General features: G+C 44.3%; 1 protein-coding gene and 1 long non-coding RNA gene across 2 annotated transcripts in view; one reads left to right on the top strand and one right to left on the bottom strand.

Annotated features, from left to right (window-relative positions):
• Window positions 1-3,378: 3,378 nt before the first annotated feature.
• LOC310744251 lies at window positions 3,379-12,497 on the bottom strand. Its single transcript, XR_014539449.1, has 3 exons — window positions 11,506-12,497; window positions 10,882-11,337; window positions 3,379-10,761 (listed from the first exon to the last, which is right to left on the bottom strand). It is a non-coding gene; the product is annotated as an uncharacterized lncRNA (long non-coding RNA).
• A 213-nt stretch (window positions 12,498-12,710) lies between these two features.
• Window positions 12,711-16,562, top strand: part of RSBN1L (round spermatid basic protein 1 like) — a gene marked incomplete at its 5' end in the record, with an annotated part of 41,494 nt that continues 37,642 nt past the window's right edge. Inside the window, one exon of the mRNA XM_083575050.1 lies at window positions 12,711-13,377. Coding sequence (XP_083431176.1) covers window positions 12,711-13,377 — 667 coding nt within the window. The remainder of the gene's footprint in view (window positions 13,378-16,562) is intronic.

Genomic DNA, 16,562 nt, shown 5'->3' with positions numbered 1-16,562 from the left:
ATTTTTGGAAGGTAGGAGAGAAGACAAATTTGACTGTAGCGGTAGAGGCCCCTTTGTGACTATGGCTCTATTTATGCCAGCAGATGGTCTGTGGTCAGAAAGGTTTGCTGAAATACAGGTGTGTATTACTTATGATTTTAGTAGCAAAGCAACCTTATAAGGCACTCACAGGAAATAAAAACAGAATCAGATTTTTCCCCAGGGAACAAGTTTTATTGAGAATGTGAAACAAAGCAATTCACAAATTAACTACTGAAAGCTGTTCCACAAAATGGAATTCATTATAATAAAAGCAAAGGATGGTGAAGGGGAAGGGATGAGTTGAGATGTGTGAGGCAAAGGAGGCATTTGGGGGGGAAGGCAGAGAAATGAGATGGTAATTGGAAAGTGGATGAGTAAACTGTTAAAAGGGGGAGCAACGTATCTTTTATTTATACAGTGGTACCTCGGTTTATGAACTTAATCCATTATGGAAGTCCATTCTTAAACCGAGGCATGCTTTCTCTAATGAGGCCTCCTGCCAGCTTCTGTTCGTAGACCGAGGTAAAGTTCGCTAACCGGAACACTACTTCTGGTTTTGCGGCGTTCTTATACCGAAAAGTTCGTAAACTGGGCTGTTCGTTAACTGTGATATCATTGTAGTCTGAAAACAATGCCAAATGGAGCCAGGAGTAAGAGTTTTTCCAAAAGGCGGCAGGGTTTCCTTTGCCACAGCAAAAAGACTCAAGGGGCAATGATGGCTTGAGTGGCTACAGACATTGGTGCCAAAACCAGGGAGCTAATCAGGCTGAGTTCCCAGTGAGATCGTCTTTGAGTTCAAAGAGTCTAAGAGAATTATAGTATTTGAAAAATGAGTCCAGCGGCAAATGAAGAAAAGACTCCAGCAAATATCTGGAAGGATTGACTGGTTTTTTTGGTGCTTTTTTTTAAAAAAAAACACACACATCAAAAGTTGAATGTTGACTATAAGTGGGTGTACTGCAGTAGTAATTAGATGGTCACATGAGAATTCACGGATCAATAGTCAACTGCTAAGTGACGTCTTGAGTGCAACTGGGAAGTGGAGGTTAGGCTTTCATAAATCCAAGTCCTCAAACTAACACTGCCAGAGAGCTGGGCCCTTTTCTTTTCTACTGAGCAGTCTTTTCCAACCTGAAATCATGCTGATGTTTTAGACTACAAATCCATCCAAATTGTGTCTGAAGCATTTGGAGGACACCATGTTGGACAATATCCTTAGTACATAAAGTGTTTTCAGAATGTGCCAAAACTGCATCACTTTTGGTACATATCTTCTGGGGGGTGGCTATTTCAAAGACTGGGTGCCACAACAGAAAAGGTCCTCTTGTTGTTGTAAGATGAAATTACACAGGAGGTTCTGCAGAGGATCTTTAGGTAACCAGATCCTAAGATAATGGCCTAATTCCTGAGTTAAATGTTAGGGTTTAGGGAAATGTTCAGGGTGCATGTCTGCAATGAGGGGATGGGTTGATAAGGGACTGCAAGGTGTGGCAGGTGGATGGGGTTGGCAAACCAAGCAAGCAGGGGTGGTATCCCTTCATACATAACATTATAAGAATATAATCCCACAGCAGTTTGTGTGGTTGTTGATTGGTGGCACTGCAAACTGCACCATGACAACACACTAGACCAAGAACTGTGCTGTCATGGCAGCATCCGAGACCAAGGTGGAAGGAGATGGGTGACCCAGGCCAGTGAGTGGGTGGGTGTCCCCAGAAGTGGGCAGGCATCCTGAGTGAGCAGCCAGTCCGGACAAGCCAGCCACTGGATTTACAGTGGTGGTGGCATGAGATGAAAGTGACCCACACCGAGCCTTTCAACCAGTGATTTCCAAGGCTGAAAGGATCAGTATGGTGCAAACTTTGCAAGTATTTCTATTTTCCCGTCGTTGCCATAGATGATAGGGGAGGGGCAGCAGAGGGGGGAAGTTCCACTTCACCTTCCTCCCTCCACCCAATGCTGCCGCCACCACCATGGCTGCTAGGGAGGGAAAGGGGAGATAAGCCTGCTGTTTAAAATGAAAGTAGCAGCTGGGACAGGGAGGTCTGCTGAGATGATAGTAATAACAGCCCACCCATCTATCTGGCTGGGTTGCCCCCGCCACTCTGTGTGGTTTCCAACACATATAAAAACATAACATTGAACATTAAAAACTTCCTGTTACAGGGCTACCTTCAGATGTCTGCTAAAAGTTGTGTAGTTGTATCAGGAGAGGTGGTATAAAGGGGTTGGGTGTGGCAGGCAGGTGGGGTGGACAAGTAAGTGGGCGGGGTGGTAGCTCCTACTATAAAAGGGGGGAAAAGTGATCTGCCAACCACTACATGCTGCTGCTCCCCTTTGGCACCAACTGTGATCTGTTTGGGGAATATTTCAGTTTATATATAGTTTAGGGTTTAATAATTCTATCCCTGAGTAAAGAATTCCATATTTCATGAAAGGAAATGTAATTAAGTACAAACTTACATTTTGGAGGGAAATGTTGAAGGTAAGAAACTGTGCTATCTCAATATCAACTATAAAAATCATTCAATCATAGTCTGGATTTTTTTTAAGACACTAAAATGAGCTGTAATAATTTGTCAAAATAATTCCACAAAATATCTAGGGATTCTTATAAAAAACAACTTATTTCAAAACTACAGTGGTGCCTCGCAAGACGAAAATAATCCGTTCCGCGAGTCTCTTCGTCTAGCGTTTTTTTCGTCTTGCGAAGCAACCCTATTAGCGGCTTAGCGCTATTAGCGGTTTAGCGGCTATTAAAGGCTTAGCGGCTAAAAGGCTATTAGCGGTTTAGAAAAAGGGGGGGAAAGCGAAAAAAATCCCCATAGGGAAATTCGTCTTGCGAAGCGCATCGAAAAACGGAAAACCCTTTCGTCTAGCGGGTTTTTCGTCTTGCGAGGCATTCGTCTTGCGGGGCACCACTGTATCATGTGTAGATAAGGTTTCTTAATGCCAAGTTTTTTGAACTGAAATGCATAGGTCCATGTATAACTCCACAAATGGTCATCTCAGGCAATTATAAATATATTGATAGAAAATAAAATAATTGGTATGGATTTTTAAAATGTCATTTTTAATGTTCTCTTTTGTTGATAGTCCCATCAAATGCAATGCAGAAAGTATACATAACATTAATCTTGACCTTATCTCAAAATGTATACCAAAAAAAGGACAAAAAAATTACAATCCATTTCTGTGACTTTTAGATCTTAAAGAGGGACAAATTGAGAAAAATCTTAGGTTATGGAGGAAGAACAAATTTGTAGTCCATGTAGTTGCAGTGCATGTTATTTTCTAGGTCAATTAGCAAGGAGTTTGAAAGAAAGAAGTTTGGCATGTTGTTTAAAAGAAAACAAGCATTTTCAAATTCTGCCTTTGTGAATAAGCAATGCAAAATTTGCAGTGTTTTGTCATCAAGTTAAGTCATTAGCTCCAGAGACAAATGCACTGTGCATTTTCTCATTATTGGTTCCCATAAGCTGAGATTGATGTGATGTATCTATAAATACGTTCATCCACATGTTCTTCATTCTTTGCCTGCAGCACCTCCATTTTTTTCCTAGTTATCTCATAAATTTACATTAGACAGCTTACACTGTAATGCGACTGACGTCAGGAAACAGCCAGTTTGCCTTATCCGTGTGACAACAGTGAAAAAGTATAGAATAAACTCAAGACAATATTCTTCATTCTCTGGATCCTACCTATATAACTGTTATGCCCGCTCCCAGTGGCTGCATTCTAACATGTAATGCTGTGACATGGGACAATACATCTAGCCTCCCAACACCCTTGCACACCCTTCATCCTATCTCAAAATTAAACATTTTCCAATCTTAGCTATGGTAAGTGAAAACAAGGAACCTTTGTAGACTATTTTTTGTGATTAACCACAGTTCATCCTGACTCAGTCAACCCAGCATCCTGCAGTAATCCAAAATGGAACCAAGAGCTTACAAATTCTCCACAGGTGCACAGGCTCAGGGAGGGAGAGGGGAGAAAAGAAGGCAGGTACATGCACAGGAAGTGCTAGGCTTGTTTTTGTAACTCTGAGGAATTGTTGCAGCTGAATCAACCTGTTCTTGGAAACTTGTTCATCAAGTTTATTATATAGGATGCTGTATCCCTAGCCTACTCACACCTCCAAGCTTGGACTATAAATTCTTAAAACAGTATTAATCAGAAATTCTACCTCATTTATTGTAAATTCTCAAACTGAGAAGTCTCTCATGAGTCACATTAAAGCACCTTAAACCTGCAACATTTAATAGACAAGCCAAAATACAATTTTTTCTAGTCAGAGATGACCTCTGTGAGTATAGAAAGAGGGGGCAAAATGAATGATATATTACTTACAGTACTTATTTTAAAACAAATAGAAAATGATTGCTTTCAAATGCTTTAACTATCACTGGGCAACAATTTTTTACTTTTTGAATGTTGTCTAGATTTCTACAACTGATTTAGGGTATTTTTGCACTGCTGAATCAGGAAATGGCATCCGTTTCTCTCCATCAGGTCAGGTTTTTGTGCTATGTTTATTTGAAAAAAATCAGATCTTGTGACAAAATCGATTACTTTTTCTGGCATTATCAGCTGATTTTTGTCAACACATATCATCCTAAATATGTTTTAAGAGAAAAAAATGTTTTTCCAACAACATATATTGATTACCTGATAGAAACATTGATTACTGTAAACTGAATGGTGGGCATTGATAAAGGAAGTACACGTAAATTGCATGTTGCTTCACCATTTTTCAAACTTCAGGGCTTGAACTTCCATTTCTTGGAACTCCTGGAATGCTCAGCGGCAGGGAGGTCTCTCTTCAGAGTCTCTCTGTCAGAGAGGAGGTTTTTTTCCTTCAATCTGGATGCCAACAGTTTGGCACAGTCCTTTGACAAGCTGAGATCGCGAACTAGATCATTCAACTCCTTTTGGGAAAATGGATGTGGAGCATCATCTTCAAGAACCACTTCTTCTTCATGTCCTTCAACACTGGAGGCATCTTCGTCACTAATGTCAGGAAGTTCTCCGAAGATAGGCACTAGAATTTCATCACAATGAGCTACAGGACGACTTGCTGATTGAAGATCAGGATACTTGAGGCTGCTCTGGTTCTTTCTGTTGATCCCCGTCACATCAACAGCGCAGAAGTAGCAGTCAGTGACATGGTTTGTCGGCTCCCTCCAAACCATGGGAATTCCAAAGTTCAGACTCCTCTTGCCATTGGTCCACCCACGTAGAGTCTCGGTGCATGCCTTGCACACCATGTGTGGCGCCCAAGCTTTATCCTGGTCACCAAATTTAATACCAAAATAAGAATGGTAAGCACGCCTTATGAAACTTGTGACTGGCTTCCTATTAGGAGCAATGGTGTATTCTCCACATATGTAGCAGAACACGTTGGGCTTATTTCTGCACGATCTTCTGGCTGAAGTCATCTCATTCACCCGCAAAACAAAAATAGGTGGAGTTTCCTATACACTTTGTGGGGCGGCTGCCCCATTAACTTAGTTTTGATCCCCCAACTTTATGCTTTGCCGCACCAATTTATGGAAGATTTCGAGGTTTTATGACTTCAAACTGATCCCTTTTCAACATAATCACCCAGAACTATCGGACCTGAATACTTCTTGTCATTAAAATAATCATTTCCAATCAAAACAATTATTCAACATGGCATTTTACTCCCACCAACTTCTTCTAAAATGCTCCACACAAGCGTACATGTGAACAAAAACGTAAAAAAACTACATGTGGCCATAGCTTAAAAACTTGACCTGATTGAGCAAAACCAATGTGATTTTTGGATTCAGCGCATCAGATTCGTCCTAAATCAGCTGAAAAAACGCAGACAACAAATTTGTTGTTGACCAGTGATTGTTAAGCAAACTTAGAAGTTCAATTTACTTGATCATTAGGGTATGTGTAAGAGACAAGTTTAATTATAAAGAAACTAGACATTCCACTTTTTTCCTTGTTAAAAGAACAACAAAAAACACTGAGCCATTGGACTGAAAAAGATGAGACCAACCACCACTGGCAATCCCCACCCTAAGTTAACTACTAAGTATGTTGGACTTATCCCAAACAAATGAACAATTTGGTGATATGTGAAGACTGCTCCTTTAAATGTTTACCCAGAAATAAATCCCAAAGAGTTTAATGGGATTTATTGCTATGCTGCCTTATGTTCAAATGCAAATGTTTTTGTAGAACAGTACCACATAAAGCTCTGCGAAGTTGTGGGAGGCAATTTTTGCATTTCCTACATTAGATACAGTTGCCATCACAAAACCCACCAATTCAGCTAAGTTTGGCAAAGAGATATGGAAGCCTAATAGATGTTCTGCCACTTTCAAAGTGTCTGCTAGGTCAATAATTGTAGTCAAATTAGCAGCAAAAATCAGTTTAGCTGCCTGTTCTCTTGCCACTTTTATGCTAAACATGGCAGTCAGCTGAGTTTTACTCAGAGAAGAGCCATCAAAATTAATGAACCTAACTCATCATGTTCATTAATTTAAATATGTCTAGAAGACTACTACCCTTAGTCTTCTACTGTAAGCTTTAAATAACTCTATTTAGGGCAGAAATTAGTACAATTTAATCTTAACTGTTCCACTGTCCACTACTGTTCCAATGTGCAGTGAATAAGAACCTGTAGTCTAGCAACATTTGCAGGGCTGCAGGTTTCCTAACCTAAACACTACTGGTCCTGCAGGGTGAGACTGTCAAAAAACATTTTAAAGCTTTTAAACTGATTGCAAATACAAGTTTTACTAGGCCTGCTATTTCCTTCTGTAAATCCCCCGCAAAACCACATATAAAGTTTAGCAGGCTTTACTGCTTCATGACACATTTGCAGCATCTCCACCCTTATTCTTTTTATATAAGTTTTATATAAGGAACTATGGAAACCATGAGGATACCACTTACCCAGAAATAGTTATATGGTATTAATACCATAATAATTGTACTAGGGCAGGAAAATCTGAAATAGATTCATACACCCAATACAGATACCATACATTCTGGACTAACCTGGAATATAACTATAATCTCTGCATTCTTTCAGCATAGTGACTGGGAGACATGACTGCAATTCACAGGACAGATTTCTAGTAACCACTAGCCTGTTAAAAATGTGACTATTGCAACAAGGCGGAAACATGGGGAAAATGTAGGAAAAATAGACTAAAGACCAATAATCTTATTCTTTGACTATTTTTTAAAACTACTATTAGTGGATAGACTAATAGCAATTGATGTAATTGAACCAATGACTAATTGAAGTAATTGATAAATATATAAACAAATATAAGAATGGTTCATTAAAAGAAGAACTGTGATGAGGGCCTTCTTGGTGGCTGCTCCCAGACTTTGGAACTCCTATTATTATTATTATTATTATTATTATTATTATTATTATTATATTTTTATACCGCCCTATACCCGGAGGTCTCAGGGTGGTTCACAGAACAAAATCAAAATATAACACCACAAAATATATAATCAAAATAAAAACCACCTAATAACCCCCCCAAAACCCCAAGTTTTAAAAGGGCTTAGGATTTGTCAATGAAATCAACCAAAGGCATGGTTAAAAAGGAACGTTTTTGCCTGGTGCCTAAAGGTGTATTATGAAGGTGCCAGGCGAACTTCTCTGGGGAGAGCATTCCAGACATGGAACCACTGCAGAGAAGGCCCATTTTCCAAACCTCTCAAGGAGGCACGAAAAAGAGTTTCAGAAGTTGATCCCAGGGTTCATATGGAGAGAGGCAGTCCTTTAGGTATTGCAGTCCTGAGCCATTTGGCTTTATAGGTCAAAACCAGCACTTTGAATTGGGCCTGGAAACTAATTGGTAGCCAGTGCAGTCGGACCAGGATCAGTGTAATATGCTCAAACCGTCTTGCTCCAGTGAGCAACCTGGCCACTGAATTCTGCACTAGCTGAAGTTTCCAAACTGTCTTCAGAGGCAGCCCTACATATAACACATTGCAGTAATCTAACCCTGAGGTTACTAGAACATAGACAACAGTAGTTAGGCTATCCCTATCAAGATATAGGTCTAAACCACCGAGCCTTGGGCTTGCTGATCAAAAGGTTGGCGGTTCAAGGCCTCGCGACAGGGTGAGCTCCCATTGCTTGGTCCCAGCTCCTGCCAACCTAGCAGTTCAAAAGCATGCCAAAAGTGGAAGTAGATAAATAGGTACCACTCCAGCAGGAAGGTAAACAGTGTTTCCGTGTACTGCTCTGGTTTTGCCAGAAGCGGCTTAGTCATGCTGACCCCATGACCCAGAAAAACTATCTGTGGACAAACGTCGGCTCCCTCAGCCTGTAAAGCGAGATGAGCGCCGCAACCCCAGAGTGGTTCGCGACTGGACTTAATTGCCAGAGGTCCCTTTACAAAAATAGGAGCTTAGATGGACCACCAGAGCCTCGAGTGACACCAAAGGATCCAGGAGTACTCCCAAGCTATGAACCTGCTACTTCAGAGGAAATGTAACCCCAGCAAGAGCAGGCGATCTCCTGCCTATCTGCTCTATGGAAACACCCACTAACAGTGCCTCAGTCTTATCTGGATTGAGCTTCAGTTTGTTGGCTCTCATCCAGTCCATTACTGAGGCAAGACACTGGTCCTGCACTTCCACTGCCTCACCTGCAGATGTAAAGGAGAAATAGAGCTGAGTGCCATCAGCATACTGCTGACAACATATTCCAAACCTTTGGATAACCCCACCCAGCAGTTTCATGTAGATGTTAAACAACGTAGGGGATAGGATTGAGCCCTGTGGAACCCCACATTGAAGGTTCCGTGGGGCTGAAAAGCATTCCCTAAGCAACACCCTCTGGGAATGACCATCCAAGTAGGACTGAAACCACTGCAAAGCGGTGTCACCCACCCCTAGTTTGGAGAGTCGCTCCAGAAGGATACCATGGTTGATGGTACTGAAAGCCCTGAGTGGTCGAGAAGAATTAACAGGGGTGCGTTTCCCTTGTCTCTCTCTCTTGACAGAGGTCATCATACAGGGTGACCACAGCAGATTCTGTGCCAAAACCAGGCCTAAACCCCAATTGAAATGGATCCAGAAAATCAATTTCTTCCAAAAGCACCTGGATCTGGTCTGCTTCCTAGAGAAGCTACACTGGCTTCCTCCTTGCTGACCTTCTGCCAGCAGGTGAAGACTTTCTTGCTTCTATAGGCTTTTCGGAATTGACTCCTTTTCATTAAAGGGCTGGTGCCATGCTGTTTTTATTGTAATGTTTTAAAAAGGTGTTATATATGTATACAGTTATAATCCTATTAATGTTTAATTGTATTTTAAGGATTGACTTTTCTGTTTTTAGTGATTCTTGTTTTTATATGCAAGTTGCCTTGAGGTTCTTGAAGATGTTGATGAACGTGAGGAGGATGCTACACATACTGTATAAAAACAAAATAATGACATGTTTAGCCCTGAATGTGGAAATAGCGTAAAATAGATTGGAGTAGGGCTTTTATGAATGAATTTTTTTTGGGAGGGGGGAGAGCCTAGCTTATATATCTGTTCCAAAATTTACAAGTTTTACACTAGACAAGAATGGCAAGAAATTATATCTAAGTTCATATAGATAGAAAAAAGTGCAAATAAATAACAGCAATTGTAGCCTGTAAGGAGGACTGAGAATCGCCATTTAGAAAAGTATTATGAAGCAGAAATTTTGACATGTGTAGTGCTTTGAGGAATACCAATAATATTAGGCCTATGCAGAAGCACAAGGTGCAAATGAGTATTTCATGGAATCAAATAATTGCAGAATAGGAAGAGATCCACAGGGTCATCTAATCCAACCCCCTGCTATACAAGAATCTCAAGTAAAGCCTCCATTTATTTCATTTATTGGATTCATTTATTGGAGTCTTTGGGGAAATAGAATGGTGAGAGAGAAGGTGAATGGAAAGTGCTGGTTGTGTAACAAAACAAAAGGAGATTCATACATATATGGTGGAAATGATGGAAAGATAGATCATGAATACATCTGAGAGGCGCTCATTAAAAGATTTCCCCTGACGTACTTCCCACAGACTGAGACAAACAAAACTGGGCAATTATTAGTCCTTCTCTACATTGCTATCAGCATGAGTCACAAACCTCTCTCATTGCTTTATGCAGCTGTGAAGACCTTGTCTATAGAAGTCAGCAGTTTGCCTCAGAAGCCACGACTTGTTATCGTCTGGGAAAAGCTTGCCCTTCCAAAAATAACTTCATGGCCTCTCGATTTTGATGGCCTTCCGCAATTTCTGCAGCAGTGAAGTGTAGTATGTCCCAGTAATTGTTATACCCTTTCCAGGAAATCTATCATCATTACTCCACACTGGTCCCACACTGATCTTGACATCTGCAGCTAGTAGGCAAACAGTTATGCAGGGATCCTCCAAAACAGCAGCCTCCACTTGCTGGATGGTGTCTTCATCAATGGCGGACTGTGGTTGCCCAGGAATGGGAGCTGTTTCCACTGACGTCCGGCCACACTTGAACTGCCGATGCCAGTGCTTGACTACGTCATACAATGGGGCATCCTCCCCATAAGACCCTTTCATCTCATCAAACGTCTCCTGTGATGTGCGCCCTTTCAAGTACAGGAACCTGATAACCGCTCTGCATTTGACTGGTTCCATTATCAGACATTACTCCACATTAGCATTTGTAGCACAGAAACTGTTATGAGTTCAGAGCTACAAATTACCACATTACCTATGGAGAGGTGTATACATGTATACACATGCAATTTCATCCTCCTACGATAACTGGAAGTGGGTCAAGGGAAATCTTTAATGAGCGACCCTCGTACATAGAAACTTTATTTGCATTAGCCACTATTCAGAGCAAGAAAGCTAGATTATTTTGAGGTATGGCAATAAATTATATTTAAGCATTATTTAATAATGGTCCCCCAAGTATACTATATTTGATCTTATTCTTAACTTTTAAAATAGCATGTGTGTAGGAAGAGCTTCAGGGTTTTTTTGAGTTTTAAAAGCGTTCACACATAAATACATAATTATGCATACTGTAACTGTACACCAGCATTATAAGGAGGAAAAATGATTTCCGCTTGAGGTGGGCACAGGGCAAGAATATATCACCTCATCAACTATTTAACCAGAGTTATTGCAAGAACAGAGGGAGGCAACTAATCCACTTTTAACTATCTTCAGTCTATGGCTGCTGCACAAAATTTACAACATAAACTTCTGCATGTTTACTCAAAAGCAAAGCCCACGGTGTTCAACAGGGTTTGTCTCCAGGGAAGTGTCCTTGCTTGTAGCCCTGCAGTGGAAACAGTGGCGTAGCGTGGGGGGTGCAGGGGGGGCGGGCCGCACCGGGCGCAACATCTGGGGTTAGGGCAAATCCACGGGTTAGGGGGCGCAAATCCACGGGTTAGGGGGCGCAAATTACTTGCCTTGCCCCGGGTGCTGACAACCCACGCTACACCACTGAGTGGAAACCTCTGCCCATCTCACCTGCCCCCTTCTTCTTCAGCATCAGTCCCTCTCCCACCTCCCTGCCATGCCTAGGCTGGCACTGCCTTCCTCACAGAGTCCTTGTGTTATTGGACTACAACTCCCATCCCTGCTTACCTACCCCTGGCTGGGGCACGTGGGCGCTGAAATCCCAGCAAAATGCGGAAGACCGCGGGTCCGCCACTCCTGCCTTGCTGGGCTGTTGTAAGGATCGCAGCCAGGCAGCGCGCATGAAACGCTTTAACCACCTGAAAGCGTTATGTCTAGGCTTTAAGTCAGGCCACCTCCTCAGAAACAAATCCCCCGCCCTGAGTTTAGTAGGCCTTAACTGCAACCTGCTGCTATAGAGCTCTCAAAAATAATAATGTACACACGCCTCTGTATACCTCCGGTAAGAAAAACGTACTGTTCTCGGACGACGACAACGCCGTAATGGTTTTTTCACACGGGCACCATCTTAGGAGGGGTAATTCTCTTGTGTGAGGGAGAGGGAAGGAAGGGGGGGAGGGAGAGATGCCTCTTCTAAGATGGCTGCCGCCCTCAGCGCCACACGCTCAGCCCTCAGAAGCCCCGTTCAAGAGACGAGAGCGCGGCCCGACTAAGCGCAAACGCCTGTATTTGGCGACCGAAAGCCGTCTCGCCTGCAACCCTCGGCTGACCGTTACCCGTTTCTGAAGGGCAACGTGGGAAGAGCTGCGCTCCGCCACCCGAGCAACGCAGCCGCTCAGCCGCCGCGGAGAGGAAGGGAAATCTAACCCGCCGCAGAGATGGAAGACGCAGACGCCGCCTCCGCCGCCCTTTCCCAGGTGGCCGGTCGCCTCTCCAGCTTCGCCGCCGCCTCTCGCTGCCCCTAAACCACCTGAAGTAACGCGCGGAATCCGCGACAAGCTCCGACTCGCCCGGCCTCCCCTTTCTAACTGCGCCACTCGCGGCGGCAGCCGCCGCTGCTGCTGCTGCTGTGGGAAAGCGACCAGGCGGGCCGCAGCGGCCCGAGTTCAAACCCCGCTCGGCGATTGGCGGCTTTCTTTGTCCGTCCAATCCTGGCGCCGCTTCCATTGGGAGGGGAGAGTGGCGCTCGCGGGCTGTGAGCCCGCCCCTCTCTCTCTCCCCTCCTCCCTCTACCGCCCGGGCTCTCTCAAGCGACGAGCGCCGTGAGGTAAATACAAGCAGCATCTCAAAATGGCGGCGCCACCGAGTCCCGGACGAGGCGCGGTGGTAGCGCCGCAGCCGGAGCCCTTCTCCTCGAACTTGGCGGCAGAGAGCAGGGCCTCTCCGCGCGGCTTCCCGCCGGCTGCCAAGCGCATGAAGGGAGCAGAAGAGCGGACGCTCAAGGGGCCTAAGCGCGTTAACGGCGAGGGCGGCAGCGGCGGGGGCAGTAATAGGCAGCAGCAACAGCCTCCGCCGCCGCCGCCGCCGCACATACCAGGGGCGCCAACCCCGGTCGGACACGGAAGCCCCGCCGTGTGGAGTTTCACGGCGTTCTCTTCGGGCGGCGGCGGCGGGAGCGCGGCGAGCGGCGGCGGGTCTTTCGTTTTCCCGCCTCAGCTGCCCCACAAGTTGCTGCTGCCGCCGCCGCCGCCGCCCTCCCACCGCTGCCTGGCCTCGGGCGCCGACGGAGGCGGCAGCAACAGCACCAGCGCCGGCGGCAGCAAGACCAAGAGGCCCAAGGAAAAGCGGGACAAGGAGAAGAGGAAACTCGGGGCCCTGCCTGGGTCGTCGATGGTGGCGGCGGCGGCAGGAGGAGGCGGCGGCGGCCCGAGCGCGGCTGGCCGGGAGGAGAACGGCGACGTGAAAGCGCTGCTGCGGCAACAGCAGCACCGCCACCGCCACAGCCACCGCCAGGAAGGTGAGCGGAGTGTGACCCGGGGGAGGCAGCCGGCAGGCCCGGGGGTGCGGGGAAACGTCGAGAGCGGCGGCGGCGGGGAAACGGCCTACCCGCGCGCCGACTCGGGGCTCCCAGGAAAGCAGCCGCGCTCAGGAGGGAGAAGGAGGAGGAAATGGTTGCTCTCTTCAGCGAGTCTGACGCCGGAATGGCTGACTCGGCGGCACATGGAGCGAACACGTTGGCTCGCCGCTTGGCCGCGTGTCTCCGGCGGGGGGTGGGTGCCCTTCGTCCTCCGGTCTTATCGGGGCTACACCTGGGGGTGACTTGAGGCTGGCGGGCTCCGTCGGCGGGGGGGTCTGTCGTGCTGCTGGTGGCGGGTACCTTTTGCAGGGAAAGCGGCAAGGGCAGCGCTGTCTGGCGGCTCCTGTCAAAAAGGGGGTGTGGAAACGGCCACTGCCGTGGGTGGAAGCTGCCAGAGGCCTTGGGTTTTCAGACCTATTAGGGAAATAAGGGTGCCTTGTAGCTGGCGGCAAAGAGTCAGATGGGCATCTTAACAATGAAATGCCGTTTTATGGTTCAGATTAAATTTTGATTATGAGTATATACATTAATGTCTCATTGAAAGGCTGCATTTATTAAGTGGGTTAATATTGATAGCTCATGCCCTGTGGTAGGAACGCCAAGCATATTACAGCAGTGTAAGTGTTTTGAATGTTCAAAATGATGTGCTGAGTTCAAAATGTTGTTTTTCATTTTAAAACTAGAAATGGCTGACTTGTATTTTGCAGCATATACGGTTTCAGCCATAATGCAGTCACCTAATGATTATGGAAACTGTAAAAGTGCTGTAAACTTGAGCGCAACTTCGCCTGCTTTTGAAATCCCAATGGGATGATCATATAAAAGCTGTTTGATATCCTATCTAATATCAATATGTCTTTGAGCTGGATAGGATGCAGCTAGCCCAGTTTTGGGCTTATTTATGGGGAAGTAAACCGCACTTGTTCCCAAACAATTTAACTGTCTAACTGACCTTGCCCAGTTGCAGCATTATTAGACTCCACTTGGTACTGATGCAGCTGAGAAGTCTGGCTCTTTACTTCAGTATAGGGAACTTAGGCAGCTTGGCTAAATCTATATAACTGAACCAGCATAGGCTTGCATAAATTTCAGGTGCAAAGAAATGGGGTGTGGTAGGATCAGTGTTAGTTGGCGGGATTAGCTCCTTGACTTGCACTTCTGGAAATCTGCAAGCCAATAACAAGAGTGATGTCAAGGGGGACCACCATAATATAGCTTAAGAACAAACATGCATATTCTCTTCCATGCATGCAGCTGGCAAGAATACTAAATTCACCCCACAACCACACACAATTATTGCTTAATAGAATAGCAAATGGACAGACTGATACATTTGTTGCCAACAGGAGTTTAGTAGTATCCATCTTAGCTGGTGTATAGAAATGGACTCCTTTTTTCAGAAGTGCAGGTAACAGAATTTAACATGTTGGAACAGGGATGGGGAATGTTTGGCCTGCAGGACTCTCTGTCTGGCCCTCAGAACTCTCCCCAGACCACATCCTTTACTAACCCTGTTTTTTGCTCTCAAGAGTTTTTTCATGGCTGAAACATGCCATTGAGCTCTGATAATTCGCCTTGCTTGCCTGGGTGGAGAATAAAGAGGAGTGTGTGTAGAAACTAGCATACTATAGAAAGGCAAAAATTACATTTGTTGCTTTGCTCACTTTCACCTCTGCTACAGTGCATGTTGCTTGGAAGAGAAGTTTCCCCACCTCTGTCTTAGCAAGCCTTAACTGTAGTGCTGCAGGGATTATGTTCCAGAACAGTGCTAAGTCGATCTGGATACATTTTAGAGATGAATAGTTCGTGGTGGTTAACATTGCAAAGTTGCATTTTGCAGCTCACCCCTGTTGATTCAAGAGGACAGTATTGATCTATGAAATTTCTGGATTACACTAAAAGGAGATTTACAGTGTTGAGTAAAAAATATTTACTCAGAAATAAGTCTCACTGAGTCTAGGGTTTACTGTCAGATATACATTTGATTGCAGCCTTCGATTTGTCAGTTCACTGAAAAATAATCATTGTGGAATGCTGAGGTTCACTTGTGTCCTTAAATATTAATCCAATTTTTTTGTCAAATGAGATGTTCCTGTTGATCTTTTTGTAAGGAACGGCACTACATTGGTCTTAGTTGTTGTTTAGTGGCAGGATATCTATCACAGATAAAGGCTACATAGAGTGGGGGAGAAATACTTGAGGACTTGACGAAATGTGATGAGGCTGCCACATGTCTGCCCTCTTCACGTATAAGGTGTGGGTGTGGAGTTTGTTTATATAAAATGAAGCTCAAGGGTGAGTGGAGTGAAACTATCCACTTTTCAGCTTATCTTGTTGTGCTCTGGTATCTGGAGCAATTTTTTAAAGCCCATCTCTGATCCTGGGTGGGAAGCCAAGTTGGGGACAAAATTCAGTAAACCAGTGAAGCACAGTAAAGTAAACCAGGAAATACTTCAGTTCTCCTCACCTGTATGCTCCTTTCATGTAAAAAACAAAAAGGCACCACCACCAGCCTTCTGCAACTTCATGTGTAAACTGGGCAAACGTGTATAAAAGCCATATGGCTGCCCTATCACATGTAACTTCAGTTGTAAAACCATGTACGTAGATTCTTGTCCTTTTCAAACAGGGCTTAACTTTACATTTGCTTTCAATGCACAGCAGTAAACCTTTCACTTCTTTTAACTTACCCAGCATGCTTCTATCTTTAAGTCTCTAGGTATCACATTTTTCTTTTAATGATTGTACAAGAGCAATTTTGAGGCACATCACAGGTTATTCAAGTTTGTAGTGTGAATATGTATTATATCCAGGTAAACATAGCAAAATTTCTGTAAACTGGAAAATAATTGATTTTCTTTACTCTATTCCACCTGTCATGCTTTTGGTGTACAACAGATGGAAAAAAATAACTCTAGACATTCAGTCTAGTAAAAATAATAATACATGACTGGTCTTCTAATCACACCAGTATGAAGAATGCTTTCCTAATATTTCTAATTAATGTTGTATTCCACTTAGAGCTTTTGTAACCCATAGATTGTTGTTAGCACGGTGTGTCAGATAGTGTTGAACTTGGATTGGCTAGAAGCAGGTTGAGCCATGTAGTTTACTAGGTGACCTTG

This window comes from Podarcis filfolensis, assembly GCF_964270895.1.
Source record: "Podarcis filfolensis genome assembly, chromosome: 10".
In the NCBI taxonomy this organism is placed as follows: Eukaryota; Metazoa; Chordata; class Lepidosauria; order Squamata; family Lacertidae; genus Podarcis; species Podarcis filfolensis.
The sequence above is the reverse complement of the archived record's forward strand: the minus strand, read 5'-3'. Positions and strand labels throughout refer to the sequence as shown.